Raw genomic sequence first — 18,437 nt, 5'->3', positions numbered from 1 at the left:
CGATTACTTTTAAATGAGCTAACTTACAGTTTGGTTTGGTCTCTTAGGTTCTGGACCAGCAGTTACATAGCAACTAAAGAACTGTTTTGTTTTTAAATTCACAAAAGTAAAAGTGACCATTTATGGCTTTTAAACTTCCCATCAATCAGCTGGGGGGGTTTCACGTTTCTGTCTGAAATATGAAATAGGCTAACAAACAGCAAAAATGCGAAGGAAAGTCAAAGCCGAAAAGGCCTCACCCAGGGCCGCACAGGGAAATGCTAATATCAACATTAAAGCAAAAGAAAATACACATTTGAAGGTGATTAAACAAATAATGAGACCTACTAAAACTCAGACTGGGAAAGGTCTTGGAAAGGCAGGAGCCAAGCGTTTGGGCCGACTACTGAAGCGAGCCATCCAGGACCAGGAGAATCCCACGGTAACAGGAAAGCTTTCTCTGCCATGTGAGTAACAGCTACTGCGCTTTCAGCTAACTTAAATGTAGCTATCTAATCAAACCAATTTTCAAACTTAAGGGCACTTCAAGATCGCGTTAAGAGTTCACAAATGCACAGTTTATCTTGTTTCAAGTATTTCAAAGCCAATATTTAAGCTAGCTTGGGGGAGAAAACAAAACTGGGGGGACCCATAAATTATGATCACTTCATAATGCAGATGGGTGTGTTTGGGAGATTTTAGACCGAAATCTTTTCTCAATTAAGACAAATAAAGGAATTAAGAAAAAATACACAGCGTTTGAAGTATATCAAATCAAATATAGTTAACGTTACATTAATATTTCAATGTTATCCCATTCAGTGACTATTTAACTTACATGTATCATATGAGAAAAGCCATGACTTGAATTAACGTTAGGTCCTTGGAACAAGACACAAATTCTGTATTCTTATATCCTTTATTTGATTTACTTTACTTTTTGGGAATGTTTCACAACCTTCTCTTCTCTGATCTCTCAGCGACTCCTGTTCGCCTTTTCAAGCTTCAGATTCAAACTGAGGCAGAGAATGCACCCAAGACCAACACTGCAAAGCAAGCCTCACCTCATGTCTCCCCGCTCATCCTCAGTGTGGTTTCTCAGTACAAAAATCAAGGTGGCATCACTATGGCAGAGCTCAAGCAGACGCTGGCTGCTGGAGGCTACGATGTCACCAAGAACAGCAGGCAGGTGAACGTGGTGACCAACAGGCTGATTAACAAGACACTTGTACAAACTACAAGAAATGTGTCATTCAGACTCAACAATAAGGTAAAATAACCTAGCCTATATAATTTAGTAACATGTTTTCCTGGGCTTAGTTAAGGGGTCATACAACACTGCTGCTGCAATTCTCTGTATACTTATATTCTGTGTTATACATATAGTTAGTTGGTATGTGGCCAAAAGTAGAACACTGTATATATATATAGTAGAATAACAAAGTTTAAATCTACTGAGAGCAGTAGCACCTTTCTTCCTTCTTCCCCATGTCAGTGTTGACCTGACTTCTACAATTCAATGTGCAAGTTAGAGACAACAGGTTTGTCTTATCAACAATAATCTAAAATTGCCTGTAATTTTCAATCCTTTATTTTCTACATAAACCAGAAACAAAAAGACACAAAGCGAGTAAGGACAAGAAGTGTGAAATCCCCGGAACCAAAAGGGGATCTGAGGCGGCGTAAAACAGCCAGCAATTCCCCCAAAGGAGCAGAAAAGCTACAGAGACAAGCCAGAAAGAGTCCAAAAACAAAAGGCAAAACACAAAAAGCAGCAGCAGCCAAATCAAACAAACTAACAGCCAAGACTCGTAAACCATCAGCCAAATCGTACAAACAAACAGCTAAGACTAATAAACCTGCAGCCAAATCAAATAAACAAACAGCCAAAACACGTAAACCAGCAGCCAAATCGCACAAACCAAGAATGAAGACACCCAAAGCAAGAAAATCGCCAAAGCCAGCAGGGAAGAAACGCGGGTCTGCAACTAACCAGGCAGCACAGGTTCGCAAGGCACCAAGGAAGGCTCAAAGACGTCAACGAAACCAAAACCAACATCCGTATAAATCTTCCCGGAAAAGACAGCCTCCAAGACGGAGGCTTCCTAAAACAAGACCGCTGCGTCAGGTTGCCAGGAGAAGAGCATACTATTAGAGTTAGTATTTGGATTAATTTATGGTGAGCTGTAATAAACCTCTCTAGCAACATGAAATTGTATTGATTTTCTTTTGATTTAGCTGTATTGAAAATGTCTTTTTACACTTAAGATTCTACATTCTCAGGGAAATTAATAAATAATTAATAAAAATAATTTATCATCTCATAATATTTTTAGTCTCCACCGTGCATCTCATTTCCTTCTGTGAACTCTTCTCAGACTACATGAAACAAAATAACTCATTATTTTGTCATATTTTAATGTAACTGCTTTGACTGATAATCCAAAACTCCGTAATTGGTACAATTGATAATGGTATAAAAAACAGCCATGCTTCTACATGAAAAGGGAACACTGGGTACAGAAACCTATGTATGCTCCGCATGGTGGCCCAATGCCATCATACAAGTATACACATACAGTGTATAACAGGATACATGTCTGTAGTCCACACGGCATCACTGTAGAAATAGACTTTCATCCCAACGTTTGTGTCATATCCATTCCGAGTCCATTACAAAATGTCCATGTACTCTACTGTCACTGCCGGGTCAACCTCAGTAGTTCACTGACTGACTGACTGTCACAGGACACCCCACACTTCTTCGAAGGCAGAGCACATCTTGGCACAGGTCAGTGCTGCAGAGAGGGGGTAGTTACTGATGGACACTGTCTTCTCTGTGTAGTCCACATTCACCTAATGAGGACAAACATATCAGTGACAGATATTTGACACAGGACCAGTGCATAGGATTTAGGGGGATGTATAGGCAGAAATGGAATATAATACTCTGTAATTATGTTATGTCATTAGTGTATAATCACCTGAAACTAAGCATTGTTGTGTTTTCATTTGCTTAGAATGAAGCCTTGCTCCCTATGTAGATATGAACTACATAGGGAGTGAGCTTTCTTCCAATGCAGCCTGCAATGTTGCACTACCATGTTTCTACTCCAACCCAGAATGGACAAACTAAACACTGGCTCTAGAGATGGCCTTTCATGCTTTTTTTTTACGTTACCTGAAGGCTGCATGCTTGGAAAGGGGGTGGGGGTATTCAGTCACCGCTAGATGCCACTAAATCCTACACACTGGTCCCCTAAAGCAGTGAATCAGCTACCATCTAGAGCCATTTCTCACCGCTCCATGTGCAAACGCTCCAATCACCACTGCAGCCGGTCCCTCTGGCACTAAAGTCCGGGGGCAGACAGCCTCTCCAGCAGAGAAGGAGGTGGCTATGCGTGGGCAGCCAGGAGGCAGGTGGTCAGACACTGGATTTTTAATCATCTTCAGAAGCCTTTGGGGACCATCAGCAGCCCTGACACTTAGCTTGTGCAGCAGCTGAACTAAAAATGGAAGGGGTGGAAAAAAGAACGATTAGGAGCTTGTACTTCTCTGTACTTTGCCTATACAAAGTTCAACTTAACATATATGTCATTTATCCACAGAAAACATCCAACTTTGGTCGTTTACCCATGAGGCCACAGAAGCGAGTGAAGGTTCTTGGGATGCGGGTCTGTGGGTTGATCTCTATTAAAGCATTTTTCTCTGTGTGGACGTAAACCTGCAACAGGCCTGCCCTGTTCAGTGGACTGTCCATCAACATGAGCAGACACTGGTAAACGGAAATAAGATACCAAAGTTAAAAGTCATTTATACGGCCCTTTATCACGGCAATGTCTTGAAAACTTTAAATAAGAAAAACACAATGCACAGTGTTACGGCCGCCGCGGGATGCCTTAAAGTAATTGTTGTGTTCCTGAGTGCTTCTGACTGTCATGCAAATCCTAGCTGTGCAAGTCCCTGTCGAGGATTGGTTCCTCTGGAGCTGGGACCACCTGCTGTTCGCTTTGACTTTAACCGGAATTCAGTTGTCCTTTACCACCTTCATTTCAATCCCAAATCACTTGTTACTGCATTACCTTAACGAGCTGGGTCGTAACATAAATTACCAAATATACAATTTTCATTTAAATCCTATCATCATCATAAAAATATACACTATAATAAGCACGTGGTATTTAACTTCAATTTTCAGACATCACTGCTACTATTATTTTGTTAGTTTGTCTTTTTATGCAATGACAAATAAGGCAAAAACAAAACAAAGGTATGCAATTGGACAAATACTGGTAGTAAAACTAATGATACCGCTATTGCTTTAAAGACCTGATATACATTGAAAACATACAATTTGGCATTATAACAAATTGGTACATCTCTAACACATTAACCCACCAGCACCATGAAAATTTTAAGTCTCTACAGGTCTCAAGAATGACTTCCAATGCAATATTTTTAGTAAAGGGCGAACAACACTGGACTTTTGAGGTTATCTATATTGAGCTAGTTTTAAAAAAAACTTGCTAAGGACATGTCAGCCAATATGTGTTTTTAACATAAACACAAATAATAAATACATATTTTTACAAGGATCCCTTAAATAGTGTTATTAAATAAACTTGTCATTGTTCTCTGGTGGACAAACTATGTAATGGTGACACAGTTTCTATAATATATCACACAAGTGCACGATTGCCATGTCTTGTTCATTTTTGTCTGACATATACGCCAATACCAAAATATCTGTGATAAGCTAAAATCGACCATGATGCCAGTATATCAGTGAGACTCTACATTTCAGGTCTCGTTCTTAGGATTACAGGAGGTAGCTGACTGGCCTCATTCTAGACCTCTGGATCTCTGCTCAAGTTTCAGTCTTTTCACTGGTTCAAATAATAATTTACTGAAACGAAATGGCAGTCCACTTCAATTACAGGTCGTTACAGACATACGTGATTAATGCAGTTATGAACACTATTCTATCACGAGCGCTTACCTGATGTGCGATATCTGGTCTTATATGTCCCGGATTCCTTCCACTTTTGACGATGATATTTTTGTGTTGGTCACAGTTTAACAGCTCAAAGGTTTTTCCGACCTGGAGAATACAAAACATGAAAAACGGAGGTTACATACATACAACACCTATTGTAATATTTACCCCCAATTTAAAGGTATGGCTTCTGATGTCACTTCCACTTGTAGCAGCTAGGGGCTACGCCACAACAACACTCAAACACAACCCTGACGCTTTACCTTCACTGTTTCTAACGAAGCCCCCTCTAGAATAACAACTAGTCTCCTCTCTGCCATACGGTCGTGCAGGCTGCGGAGGTGTTTGGCCGGTTTTGGTTCATATTCGTCCAAATGTTCAAGACCACGCTTCTTCCCATTAGGAGCCGCCATGATGCCTTCGGATGGACCGTCGCAGAATGTGTACGCCACGGCAAAAGTGCGCGTTCATGAGTGGGGGCATTGTTCAAATTAGAGAAACTTCCCTTTTAATCTTATCTGATTTCCACAAACAAATGTCCTTAGCTTGGTCGTTAATTTACAAACCTAATTTCACCCCACATAGATGATTCATCTGGATTAATTGGCACATTACATACAAGAACAAATCTTTGTTTTATAAAAAATGGTTCAACAACTAAATAATTTACCCAGCTACGGAACAATAGGAAAAACTTGAATTATTCTGAATTTCTTCAGATTTCTTTTGGGATGAGCCACAAAGCCAAATTTAGTCACTTTAAATCTTTATTTATAGTATTTGAAAAGAAAACTGAGCAGTACACATAATAAATAAATAAATAATGTTTAATGTTTGTGTATGGAAACGCTGCCTGGATCTGTTCATGTCTGTATTTGTATTAATCAATTATTAATCCTTGTTTATTGTCTTTGCTAATAAAGATTTTTTTTCTTTTTAAAAAGAGAAGGAGTGGGAGGGCTAGTAACTAGTAAGTTCTTGATGTTGCGCATTTTAATGTAGATAATTACATTTATGGACAATAATAATAAAAAAAAACTGTCTGTTAACGGTCATTTTGTGTGCGCGTGCACGCAACAATCCCTCCGTCATTTCTCTGCGCCGGATCTCCTTCTACAACGTGTTGAAGTAAAATTCACGTGTGGGCATTTTACTGTACACAGTGCAAACAGAAGTAAGGCAAAAAAGGGACATATTAATCGGTGAGTATGTGAAGACTTGTTACTGAGCTAAGTAGGAAAGACTTATTCAGACAGTGTTCATAACCGAGGTCTTAGACTTGTCTGGAAACACGACATGCGGAGATGAGTTAATGTTCTGTTTAAAAATGGTCCTAGCAGCTTATGCTGTCATTACTCTGTAACTGCCAAAGTGTTTGAACGCGTTAATTAATGTTTAGGGTAAATAAGTCTCCTGCAATGTAAGTTGAATGCATATGAAAAACCAATAAACTAGCAGAAAGTACAAGTGAATATATGTAGCTATGGTGAACTGAGAGTAATGTGTGAGACTGCTTTTGTGGCCTCGCTCTTGATCACCATTTAAATAAGACAGTGCTGACTTTTTTGCTAGTTTCTCTTCTTGACAATCTTTGATTAACTGTTAGTCAGGAGCTGATATCTACTTCCCTCTAATCACTACCAAGAGTCTTCTACCAAACAAACTTGTGTATATGGAATTATTATAGGGACTCTCTAAGACAGTAATGGGACTCGCAGTACAATTTTTATTTACCAATTTGTTAAGAAAGACAGTTGTCTTATTACAGGAATTAAGATCTAAGTCATATCCGAGGCAGTTTTTCTAAACACATGGCTCACTTTTATTTATTTTTGTTTGTGCATTTTTACAATTGGTTTAAGTTACATTGATTGAGATCTAATCAAAATGCATGTAGGTTGCTCAAACACTTTTAACAGTGTATTTACATAGCGATAAGCGATTTACATAGTGATTGGTCAGGTTAAGCCATAATTTAGTTAAATGAGGATAATGTTTAAGGAATGTTGTGGAATTTACAACATACTGTTACTTTGATTGATGGATAGATTTATCAGTCCTTTCAGAAATTCATAGTGCACCATAAAGCAATCACCAAACCAACAGACAACATTACTGTCTTAGAGAGTCCCTATAATAATTCCATATACACAAGCCTACGATACCAAAACATCAGTATAATGCATATTATAAGACAGTGCAGCATCCTCTCACCCAGAGGTTCAATTACCTTTTGTTTCACAGTTTATTCAGCAATTCAATACTAGTTAGCACAAATGATCTGCAGGCCCACTTGGTTCAGGGGGTATGCGAATGCGTAGGTATATGTAACGGTTCATCCGATCCTCCCTGATATGAAGTTCTGCAGTTTCCTGCTTCTGGCCAAATGAGTCCCAGTCACCTCTGTTCATAAACACTGATATTGTCATTTTGCACAGGCTTTGAAAGGATGAAACATAATTTTCCTCTGCTTTTCAGGGTGTTTGTGTAGCTTGGAGTCATGGGTCGGAAGTTGGATCCCACCAATAAGGCGAAGAGAGGGCCTGGAAAAAAAATCCAGGAAGCAGAAAGGAGCAGAGACAGAGTTGGCCAAGTTTATAAATGATGGTGATTATTGTTCCCTTTATATTAGCTATTTATAAAGATACACGTTCAGTCTAGAAATCTATGCTGTTAAGTTTAGCAACAACCACTTTATTTTGCATCATTGTGGCTGGTTCGTCAAAGTGTTTATTTTCTGTTTGCAGAGGAAACGGGACCAAAACGCATGTCCAGTAGATCCAGGAAAAGGTAAGAGGTTGACTGATTACATAACATGAAATAATATTACTTGTTTCTAAGTTGCTCATTCATTCATTGTCATTTTACAGAGCTGCAAAAAGAGTCCAAATTTTGAAAAAGCCTAAAGATTCTGCTGTGGAACAGCCCATCAAAGGTAACTACGTCAGTGAGGTGAATGTGGTTGTGATTTTTTTTTTCTGTATACACAAGTGTAGATAATTACTATCCAGCAGCTACATCGAATTTAAGGATATGTATGTATTTGACTTGCAACTGTAAAAGATATGTGGTGATCTGTGGGTGTTTTTTTTCGAGGCTCTGTAAAGAAATCTGTTGTTTGTAAAACCATTTGCAGGTTCTGGCTTGTTTTTTAAGGGAACAACAAACGGACAAGATGAAATGTTATATGTGCCTGTCTAAAAATTATGTCTTTGAACTGTTTTAAATAGAGAACAATTTCATAGTATTCATTGTCCGTTTCTTTTTTTCAAAAGGGTTCACTGACGAGAACAGTAAATGGTTGATACCAGCAAAGAGGAAGCGCAAAATTGATGAACCCGAAAGTGAGGATGACAGTGATGATGAGCACTGGGAGGAAGAGGAGGATGATGAGGATGAGCAGCAGCAGCAACAGCAGAAGAAGGGAGGAAAAGACCAAGGAAAGAAGGGTTCTAAATTAGCAGTGAAAGAAGAGGAAGAGGAGGAGGAGGAGGAGGATGATGATGATGATGATGATGATGAAGAAATGGTTGATGACTATGGTACACTTGATGACAGCAGTGGTGAGGAAGCAGCTAAAGAAGAAAGTGATGGAGAGGAAGTAAGTGAAATGATTCTGCTGTAACTATTTGCCAACCACCACTTTGTTGTGTTTTCTGTAGTTAAGACTGGAAAGTTGACTAAAGTTGTGATTCAAATGTTGAAATTTGCATTTTGATGAGAATTTGCACTGATTTTGTTATAGAGACTTAAAATCCCATTCACTTTTGATGCGTTAAAACAGTGCCCTTGGAAGTTGTAACAGAATCATGGGGTGTATCTTTCAAAGTTTAAGGGTGGTTAATGTGGTAAATATAAAGTTATTATAATTCTGTGACTCCTTGTTTTTAGCTTCTTCCTATCGAACGTGCAGCAAAGAAAGCGAAAAAGCTGAAGGAAACCATGGCTCTTGGGAGTGATGAAGATGACGACGATGATGAAGAAGAAAACGACGATGATGACAACGAAGATGATGAGGAAAAGAAATCGGATGCTGACATGGATGAAGAAGACACAGTACAAACCAACATAGATGATGTGGATGAATTTAGGCTACCTGGGGCAGAGGAAAGTGCGAAGGAAGGTGAGCGACATTCAGTTTTGTTTCTAACAAGATTGCTCACTTTTAAATCAGCAAACGTTAGTGTTTTGCAAGAAGTCTAAATCTTTTTTTTTAACTGCATTTTCAGGTGTCCTGCCTCTAGACCTGAAGACGATCCATCAGAGAATAAAGGACAACATTGATGTCCTTTGTAATTTCTCAGCAAAAAGGGAGGAAGGGAAAGAGAGAGCAGAGTACCTCTCTCTCCTGAAGAAGGATCTCTGTACTTATTACAGCTACAACATCTTCCTCATTGAGAAATTAATGGACATCTTCCCTCTTTCAGAAGTGGGTTATTTGTCTTTGTGCCTATAGTACTGATTTGAAGTGCAGACTTGCATTACAGTGCAATCCTTTTATAGTGATCATGTCTGTCTGGATCAAATTGATCACTATAAGCAGATGATTATTATAACTATTTGTTTTCTTTTTCTTTCTAATGCAGATTACCATCTAATATATATTACATGAATATAAAGTAATGATTGATGATCTGTCTCAAGCTTTTTGATCCATATAAGCAGTTGGTCATTGTAACTGATCACTACGAGCTATTTCCACTGTAGTTTGAGCATGTGGCTTTTGTTAAAGACCTGATTGAGATTGTGTTGAGTTAAATGACAAAAAAAATGACTGTGTGAAAACAAAACATTGATGTTTATTTTTATTTTTCTTTCTTGCTCACAGTTGGTCGATTTCCTTGAGGCCAATGAAATTCAGAGACCTGTCACTATTCGGACCAACACACTGAAAACAAGGAGGCGGGACCTTGCACAGGTTACCTATTACACTATTTTCAAATGTCAATTTTCAAATATGCTTCATAGAATTTCAACTCACTAAAAAGCTAAATTAGTGTTTGTTTCCAGGATTTAGCAACATCATGGAAGTAACTCATTAAAAATATGAGTTTGATAAAATCTACAGTTTAGTAGCAAAAAAGTTGCAGGGCATATAGGTCAGACATATAAAGAATGGTCAGACAAAACGACGATTTGAGCTACAAATGTAAATGGATCAATATGTGTTATTCCTTGTTTAGGCCTTGATCAACAGAGGAGTGAACCTTGATCCACTGGGGAAATGGTCTAAAGTAGGTTTGGTCATCTATGACTCCTCAGTACCTGTAGGTGAGTTTCAGTACATTCACGTCAACGACCTGACTTGAGCTATTAAATATATTTATTGTATAATATCTGAGGCAGACTCGAACCACACAACCTTTTTAACTGTAATTCTTTCCATATTTGAAAACAGGTGCAACCCCAGAGTATCTGTCTGGTCAGTATATGCTGCAAGGAGCCTCCAGTTTTCTGCCAGTTATGGCGCTCTCTCCACAGGAGGGAGAGTTAGTGTTGGACATGAGCTCAGCTCCAGGAGGCAAGACCACCTATATTGGTAAGATGTGCTGCAGTTATACTTTGTGTAAAAGTTAGTCATTTTATGAGGTGTTTGAAACTGTGTAAACTAGACTAGGGCTGCAACTAATGATAATTTAATTATCAATTCATCTGCTGATCATTTTCTCAATTAATAGATTGTTTTTGTCTTGAAAAATGGCCATTATAATTTACCGGATGCAGACATAACTTATTTAAAATTCCTTGTTTTATCCGACCAACAGTCCAAAACCCAAATATATTCAAAAGAAAATCTTGAAGTAGTGAATTGACATTTTTTAAATAGAAAAATAACTGCTGATACATTTTTCGTGGATCAGGCTGTGATCAGGACGACGCATCAAATCAGCTCCCTGATGCATTGCTGACACATTGCAGACGCCAGCCATATATCTAGCATGCCAAATATCTGGAAGAGTCGGCCGACTCCACATCCAGCCAATGAGAGCAGGCAGCTACTTTTTCACCACAAAACACTTTTTACTCCCCTCCAGCTCTCTCTGTAGCTCAGACGATCACTGCTACTTGCGTGTGCTAATCTATTATTTCACCCATATCCTCTGTCTTTTTAATTGCTATCTTTATAATAACAAACAGCTGTTCCATGTGTAGGTTCTCGTCATTTCCCGTTTCAAATTCTTGACAAAATGTGGTTTGGAGTCATTTGCAGCTAGTGTAGTGTGTGACCCCCTGAAACCTCACGTAGTGTGAACGCCACAACGACTTCAAGACTCCCGTCACAAGACGGCAAGTTGTGTAGTGTGAACGGCACGGCGATTATGTAGTCTGCACGAGCCTTAAGCGATTTATTGACTCCTTGTTTCAGTTGTAATGTAGACCAACGCATATTAAGGCAAATGCAAAAATAAATAGTTTTCTCAGATGCAAATTAAATCTAATTAACAATATATGTGAACGTTCTACCCTTAGCTCAGCTGATGAGGAATACAGGGGTGATCGTTGCTAATGACGCCAACGCTGAAAGACTGAAGAGTGTGGTGGGCAACATCCACCGTCTAGGGGTTACAAACACTGTCGTCTGCAACTACGATGGAAGGCAGTTCCCAAAGGTAACATTCATACATCTGTAGAAGGACATTATCTCTGTGGTTTACATTTATTCTAGAGTTTTAGTGTACTGACTGCTGAAATGTTGCCTACAGGTAATGGGTGGGTTTGATAGAGTGCTGCTTGATGCTCCGTGCTCAGGCACAGGAGTCATCGCTAAAGATCCAGCAGTGAAGACCAGTAAGGTAAAACACCATTCACTGTTTACGTACACATTCGTATAGATACATACTTTGGGTTTTAAATAGTGTTTAATACTTTTTTCCCCTCCACCCTCTAATTTCCTGATAGGACGAGGCAGACATCCATCGCTCTGCTCACTTGCAGAAAGAACTGATTCTATCGGCCATTGACTCTGTCAATGCTGAGTCCCCTACGGGAGGATATCTGGTCTACTGCACATGTTCAATAATGGTATGTGTCCGATATGCAACTAATTAAAAAATGTTGTTTTGTTTCATGTCTTCTACATTCATTCTTAGGATTATGTGTTGTTTGAGTAGGGTCTGAAGTAGCAGAAAGTCTTGGGTATTGATCAAAATGTATTCTACCAGGTGGAGGAAAATGAATGGGTGGTGGACTACGCTTTAAAGAAAAGGAATGTCAAATTAGTTCCCACTGGACATGACTTTGGCAAGGAAGGCTTCACCAGGTAAATAAGGTGATTAATGTATTTTTTCACCAAGAAAAAGTACTCTGATTGTAAACTCTAAAATTTTTATTATTATTTTTTTTAGGTTCAAAGAACGTAGATTTCATCCTTCTCTGAAACTGACTCGGCGATTTTACCCTCATTCCCACAACATGGATGGGTTTTTTGTGGCCAAGCTGAAGAAATTCTCCAATGTAATTCCAACTGCACCAGCAGGAAAAGGTAACACTCTCTCTTATGAGCCCCATACCAGCTTTCATCATGATAGCTACCTTGTTTAACATGAACTCATCTTCTGTGCTGTGCTATTTATTTAGAAGAAGAAAACGCAGATGCTTCTGAGGCGACAGTTGTTACAGACTCCCCTGAAGAGAAACCATCCAAAAGTGTCAAGACAAAGAAGATTGTCCCGGGCAAGGCAGGCGACTTAAAGAAAAATCCCCGAGCCAACGGAACAGCAGCCAAGACGGGACCAAACATCAAGCCAAAAGGCAAAAAGGACTTACCAGCTGGACCAAAAAAGGCAAAGGTCGCCAAGATAGATGGAGAGACTGTGAAAGGGGCAAAGGCCAAGAAACCCGCAGTGAATACAGCTGATGAAACTAAAGCATCCAAGGCTGACAAAAAGGAAGGGTGCAGATTTGAGAAGAAGCAGGGCAAAAAGACAAAAACACCCAAGATGGCAAAGAACAGAATAGGAAAGAATAAATTCCGAAAGTTGAAGCACATGTTGGAAAAACAAGAAGCAGAGTGATGGTGTAGAGTGTGATAAACTACTAGATTACGTAAGAGCTTTGTAGAGCTTCCTTACGGACCCAGATCACCTCCCTTCAGCAAACGAGTATTCAGATTGGTGTGCTCTATTGTCATTCCAGAGCAGCTATACTGTATGTGTCATATTATTGTAATGCCCATGTACAAATGAACTGTATGATGTTCTCACTGAAGTTGGGGTCTCCCTTTTTTTATTTGTATTACAGAATATTCATTATGTTTGTCTTTTGATTTAATAGCAGGGTGCAACAGCTTCCATAAATCTGTAAAACATAATAAATCTTTTAAGATGCTTTTTCTCATCACATGCTTGATTCCTCATTCATCAGTGGGATTCTTAATTTGTCTTTTAGGTGTCTTTCAAGCCAGCTATGGAAACACTTATAGCATCTAATAGCTTTTACTTGACCAACTCTAATCACCATTTGAAATATATTTTGACTTGTTAATTTAGTTTTAATTAGTCATACTTCCAGATTCAGATATCTATTGAATTTTGACTAGTAACTATTTTTTTAACATGTAAATGTATGTCAATTGAAATTAGGAGCACTACGCTGAAGGTAGGCTATATGGAATATTTTGTTCCAACTAGTCCTCATGTGAATTGAAAAATTCACAATTTCATCTAATCCTTTTAACCATACACTTTAAATGATTCATTGTTATAAGTCAGAATGTAATAAGAAATGTCTTAAATTAAAATTTTGAGTAATCTGAATAAATAATTAGATTTATCTAGTAAATCTCTGTAAATCTTTAAGGGCTTCTTACATGAGTTTTTACTTGAAAATAAATATAAGTTTAGATGGGAATTTGCACTGGAAAGTCTGCTAGTGCTGTCAAGAGTGTGGAAACAACCAATTAGACTGGTCCATTTTGCACCGGAAGCTGTGTTGTTTACATTTTCTAAGATGGCGGCGGGGATGTATTTGGAGCATTATTTGGACAGTAAGCTGTTTGTTGTGCGTTTTAACATGTTAACAATATTTCAACCTGGTTAACTGGTTTTATACTTGGTGTTTAGTTGTGTAATACAGCTTCTGGCTGACCCGTGAGCGGAACCGACCGCTTTAACCGTTTTCAACGGTCAGCGGATTTAGGCGCAGTCTATTTGCTGGGAGATTGCACCGTAGCGAAGAAAGGATGCTGTTTCAGATCGTAAAGCATACATACTGTACCGGCCGTGCTAACCTACTTTAAATTCACTTAACAAGCAAGAGTTAATAGTGTTTGTGCACCTTTACTGCAGTACTTGTGAATGCTAGTTTAAGCGCTATCCTTATTGGCAGCCGGAGCATCCTCTAGCGCGTATGATTAAGCTAGCTGTCCTGCTTGCATTATTACTGTGTTTTCATGTTGATTTAACTGTAAGTGGGAGTAAACTGTTTGTTTCCCCCCCCCGCCAGGCATAGAAAACTTGCCCTTCGAGTTGCAGAGAAACTTCAATTTGATGAGGGATCTAGATCAACGCACAGAGGGTGAGAACAATGAACTGTTTAGTTGTAATTTAAATGATCATGATGTCCTCTGCACACCACGCCAGGTGTATGTCTCATCTTTAAACAGTGTGATTTATGCAGTGGTTCCTCGAAAAGGATCCCAAGGGAAGTCTGAGGGTATACAAAACGATATGTGTTTTTTCTTCTCTAATGTTTGCCTTTATCTTGTGAAATACTGCATAACGTTAATTTGACTTCTTCAGGCCACTCATCCTTCAAATGAAACATTTCAGGACTGTAGAGTCAGTCTTTGATCGAACTGCTTGCAAATGTCCACAGCAACGCCCTAATGTGATGTGGGGTCTCAAGTAAATTCAATCAACTGAAGAGTTCACAAGCCAAAATGTTTGGGAACCACTGATCTGTATTAGACTACTAGTGCAGTGTACCTCCTAACAGTTTGTAAACATTTCTAAAGAATAGCCTTGTGGTAATAAATTTTGAGTGATTTTTAAATTGACAAAATATTGTAGCCAGTATCCTAGCATTCGTTGTACACTTTGACTTTTTATCACATTGGTAACATTGACTTAACAGTTACAGTGTTTTAGAGGTTTACTCCTTGTCTCTCTTTCAGATCTGAAAGGACAGATAGACTCTCTGGCTAAAGAGTACACAGCCAATGCCAGGACTCTTTCCTCTGAGCAAAAGCTGTCCATACTGAGGCAGATTCAGCAGTCTTACAGTAAATGCAAGGAGTTTGGAGATGATAAGGTGCAACTGGCCATGCAGACCTATGAGATGGTGAGTATCTTATTATATATTAATCTGTAATATGAGTGGGATAACCTGGACAATCAATTAAACCACTGTGCTGATTGTAAATGAAAAATGCACCACAGTCAGTCTGCTGAAGTTCTATTTTCTGCAGGTCGATAAACACATCAGACGTCTTGACACAGATCTGGCTCGGTTTGAGGCTGACCTGAAGGAAAAGCAGATTGAGAGCACGGACTATGATTCCACATCTAGTAAGGGGAAGAAAGGTGTGTGTCCGTTATATTTGCTTCATATGTTTTTCTTTTGAGAGGTGGGAAATCAAAAACGCAAAACAATGGTAGGTCAAAAGCCTGATAATTCATCGCCCATTATAGAAATTGTGCAGAAAAAATATGATGAAGATTCCACAAAACCGCCTGAATTATGGGTGAACATATAGGTATACTGAATAAAATAAACATTTAAAAAAAATTGTAATTAAATGTGTTTTTTTTTATTTCCCTATGTTGCTTTTATGTAAAGCACTTTCAATTGACTCGTCATTGAAATGTGCTACACAAATAAACTTGCCTTTGTGTAATTCCAGTTGAGTCCCGACAAAAGGAAAAGAAGACTGCTAAAACAAGATCTAAAGTGAAGAGTTCAGATGAAGATGGCAGTCCCAAGAGTGCACAGAAGAAAGTCAAACTCCTTCAGCCGTACGTTGTGTATCTACTTTCCAGCTTATGAAGTCCAAGTGTTTACTTTTAATGTTTGAAGGTAGTTTTATGATCTGACTCCCATTCTCACTTGCAATTCTTTCTCCACATCATCAGAGGAGAATTCAGCAGCCCTACCACCAACTTTGGGAATGTGCACCCATCTGATGTTCTGGACATGCCAGTGGACCCCAACGAACCCACCTACTGTCTGTGCCATCAGGTCTCTTATGGCGAGATGATTGGCTGTGACAACACTGATGTGAGTTTTGTGTTATGGCCCCAGCGTCAGTCGGGGTTCACATGTTGTGCTTTTTGGATTGTAATTTACTCACATCATTTTATATGTTCCTGCAATAAACTTGATTTTTAGGTGGGTCCTAATATTGTGAGGGATTCGATTTGAGAATTTAAAATTACATGAGATAAACGCTACAAAAAGGTCACTGACATTGCTCTTTATTTTGGTTTTGTGGGTAAATAATGATAAATCAGTTGCACAGAAGAGGTGGAGAAGGACGAAGTGGAAAAGCTGTTACTGATGTTGTGAACTGATGGAATAAAAGAGGAGAAAAGTCACGAAAGCTCACAACATGCTGCACATGGTGCATTGCAAATATAAGTAAACAAGACAAATATATATATATACACACATATATATACGTATATATATCACAAAGAAGATGTTGGCATTTGTACAAACTAGAATGTGTTTATGGTTTTATATGTAGTTTTGTACCTTGTGGATTTTGTACTTGTTTTTCCTTCTGCAGGTTAGTTGCATTGATTTAAAGTCATATTATGTTTTAAGGGATTTTTCATTTCCAAGACAGCAATTCATAGGCAAAATGATAACATGTTACAGAAAGAGGAAAGGTGAAGTTTTGGTATAAATATGTGCTAAAATGCCCTTTTTGTGACATTTCGCTTTATAAAGAATTTAAAACAATTCATCTAAGAACACAGAAAATGCTTTTATTAATTTCATGAGACCTTTAATGTGAATGGCCTGTCACAAACAATGATTTTATGTGTGTATTTATAAATCACATTAACATTAAATGCCATCACAAAGGTCAACAACAAGATACCTTTATGGTGCCGACTTTAAGACTATGGAAGAAGAAGAATGATTTTTTTTTTAAATAGACATTTTAATAATGTTATATATCAATAATCAGTTTTTGTACATAGAGTACATGTACACCCTCTCACTTAGACATATTTACTAGATGCTAACCACAAAGAGGTTTAGGAGGCCTGCAGTCTCGTGCCTCTTCCTCTGTAGGTAAGGTCACAGATGACAGCAAGTAATTAATTAGCTGATGCCACACTAGATGTACAGTTTGTGATGTCTGTCCTTGAAAAGAATGATTTTGTTTTTTTATTACATATTTTGAACGGTTTTGTCTAGACTAAATGCTCCATCTGCAGGAATACTAAAGGTACATTATCGCTTTTTACTTTTACTCCAGTGCTCCATTGAGTGGTTCCATTTTGCATGTGTGGGCCTGACAACCAAACCAAGAGGCAAATGGTAAGAAACTCATTGATGGAGGTTGTGATGTACTACCCTATATTCAATGTGTGTGTGCAATCAGTAAAAGTGTAAATTATTTCTCAGTCACATGAGTCAACTAAATGTTTTTGCTGTTTTTTTTATCTATGCCATGCAGGTATTGTCCACGATGCTCTCAAGACAGAAAGAGAAAATAAAAACAGCTGGTTTACCTGGAACAAAATGTGGACAATGATCAGATGATGAAAATTAGAAGAATATTTCTTCATTAGTTACTAGAATTTTTTGTTTCTCATCTTCCTTAACGTTTGGTGCTTTTTCTTTTGGTTTATGTAATTTGCCTGGGTATGATGCAGTGTGTGTGTGTGTGTGTGTGTGTGTGTGTGAGAGAGAGAGAGAGAGAGAAGGAGCGAAGTGGTTACAAATGTATTTAAATATTGATTTTTTTTTTTAAATGGTTAACAATAATTTTTTTTTTTTTTAAAGTTACCTTTGGTGCTCTTATTATGACTTATTATAATTTTTTTTTTACGAGTGAATAATAAACACTACAACTGCCCCTAATGGTTTAACAATTGCAAGTCTTCACAATACTTTATACTGTATTCACATGTACAACTACAAAATTTAAGTATTTTCTCTGAAAACAGTTTGACCATGGGTCATTTTTTTGCTTTGTTGTATAGTTAGTTTCTTGTGCCTAGCCTTGCAACACTAGTTTTAAGTATATCAAGTGGGCAAAAAAGTATTAAGACAAATGCTGCATCCTGACAGTATTGGTCACGTGGTAGTGAGTTAAACCATTTTCATTTTTACATTTGATTGAGTGCTGTATAGAAAGTAAGAAATTTTGTGAAAAAGTATTGTCATTTCTGTAGCTGAAGCATTGGTACAGGGGAGGGGTGCTTGTGTTGTCAATCATTTGAATACAGCTACTACCTCAAAAAACTTGCATTTGTCTGTTTTTCATTAGACCGAGAAGTTTTAA

At 38.2% G+C, this 18,437-nt stretch overlaps 3 protein-coding genes across 4 annotated transcripts; 2 read left to right on the top strand and 1 right to left on the bottom strand.

Moving 5' to 3' along the window:
• Nucleotides 1-2,377: 2,377 nt before the first annotated feature.
• Nucleotides 2,378-5,388, bottom strand: emg1 (EMG1 N1-specific pseudouridine methyltransferase). Its single transcript, XM_038711157.1, has 5 exons — nucleotides 5,239-5,388; nucleotides 4,979-5,080; nucleotides 3,613-3,754; nucleotides 3,280-3,485; nucleotides 2,378-2,835 (listed from the first exon to the last, which is right to left on the bottom strand). Exons 1-5 carry the CDS (start codon nucleotides 5,386-5,388, stop codon nucleotides 2,722-2,724), a joined length of 714 nt encoding a protein of 237 aa, XP_038567085.1. The 3' UTR covers nucleotides 2,378-2,721.
• A 2,072-nt stretch (nucleotides 5,389-7,460) lies between these two features.
• Nucleotides 7,461-13,315, top strand: nop2 (NOP2 nucleolar protein homolog (yeast)). Its single transcript, XM_038711155.1, is given in 16 exon segments — nucleotides 7,461-7,523; nucleotides 7,525-7,582; nucleotides 7,723-7,765; nucleotides 7,846-7,910; nucleotides 8,251-8,576; nucleotides 8,867-9,098; nucleotides 9,205-9,404; nucleotides 9,804-9,893; nucleotides 10,159-10,246; nucleotides 10,374-10,514; nucleotides 11,447-11,586; nucleotides 11,680-11,769; nucleotides 11,876-11,998; nucleotides 12,139-12,236; nucleotides 12,322-12,458; nucleotides 12,554-13,315. Coding segments are annotated over 16 exon segments (2,316 nt in total). The 5' UTR covers nucleotides 7,461-7,475; the 3' UTR covers nucleotides 12,991-13,315.
• Nucleotides 13,316-13,873: 558 nt separating this feature from the next.
• ing4 (inhibitor of growth family, member 4) lies at nucleotides 13,874-18,397 on the top strand. Of its 2 annotated transcripts, none has more exons than XM_038711152.1 (8): nucleotides 13,874-13,961; nucleotides 14,420-14,491; nucleotides 15,090-15,256; nucleotides 15,384-15,498; nucleotides 15,819-15,930; nucleotides 16,048-16,192; nucleotides 17,406-17,467; nucleotides 17,607-18,397. In XM_038711152.1, exons 1-8 carry the CDS (start codon nucleotides 13,925-13,927, stop codon nucleotides 17,644-17,646), a joined length of 750 nt encoding a protein of 249 aa, XP_038567080.1. In that variant the 5' UTR covers nucleotides 13,874-13,924; the 3' UTR covers nucleotides 17,647-18,397. The 2 variants fall into 2 exon arrangements, with proteins under 2 accessions (XP_038567080.1, XP_038567081.1); XM_038711153.1 differs by lacking the exon at nucleotides 13,874-13,961 and adding an exon at nucleotides 14,303-14,321.
• The last annotated feature ends 40 nt before the right edge of the window (nucleotides 18,398-18,437 follow it).

The sequence above is a fragment of the Micropterus salmoides genome, unplaced genomic scaffold, assembly GCF_014851395.1.
Source record: "Micropterus salmoides isolate LMB-PRFRI ecotype aquatic unplaced genomic scaffold, ASM1485139v1 Ms_hic_scaffold_11, whole genome shotgun sequence".
NCBI classification, from domain to species: Eukaryota; Metazoa; Chordata; class Actinopteri; order Centrarchiformes; family Centrarchidae; genus Micropterus; species Micropterus salmoides.
Note: the sequence above shows the minus strand (reverse complement) of the source record. Positions and strands in the feature narration are given on the sequence as shown.

Excerpts from the sequence above, each read along its gene's own strand:
- emg1 (XM_038711157.1), bottom strand. The coding sequence starts at position 5,388 with ATGGCGGCTCCTAATGGGAAGAAGCGTGGTCTTGAACATTTGGACGAA. Across the intron at positions 3,755-4,978 it reads GACCAGATATCGCACATCAG|TGTCTGCTCATGTTGATGGA; the intron begins GTAAGCGCTCGT and ends TCCGTTTACCAG. Across the intron at positions 2,836-3,279 it reads GAGCGTTTGCACATGGAGCG|GTGAATGTGGACTACACAGA; the intron begins GTGAGAAATGGC and ends TGTCCTCATTAG.
- ing4 (XM_038711152.1), top strand. The coding sequence starts at position 13,925 with ATGGCGGCGGGGATGTATTTGGAGCATTATTTGGACA. Across the intron at positions 14,492-15,089 it reads TCTAGATCAACGCACAGAGG|ATCTGAAAGGACAGATAGAC; the intron begins GTGAGAACAATG and ends TCTCTCTTTCAG. Across the intron at positions 15,931-16,047 it reads AAAGTCAAACTCCTTCAGCC|AGGAGAATTCAGCAGCCCTA; the intron begins GTACGTTGTGTA and ends CCACATCATCAG.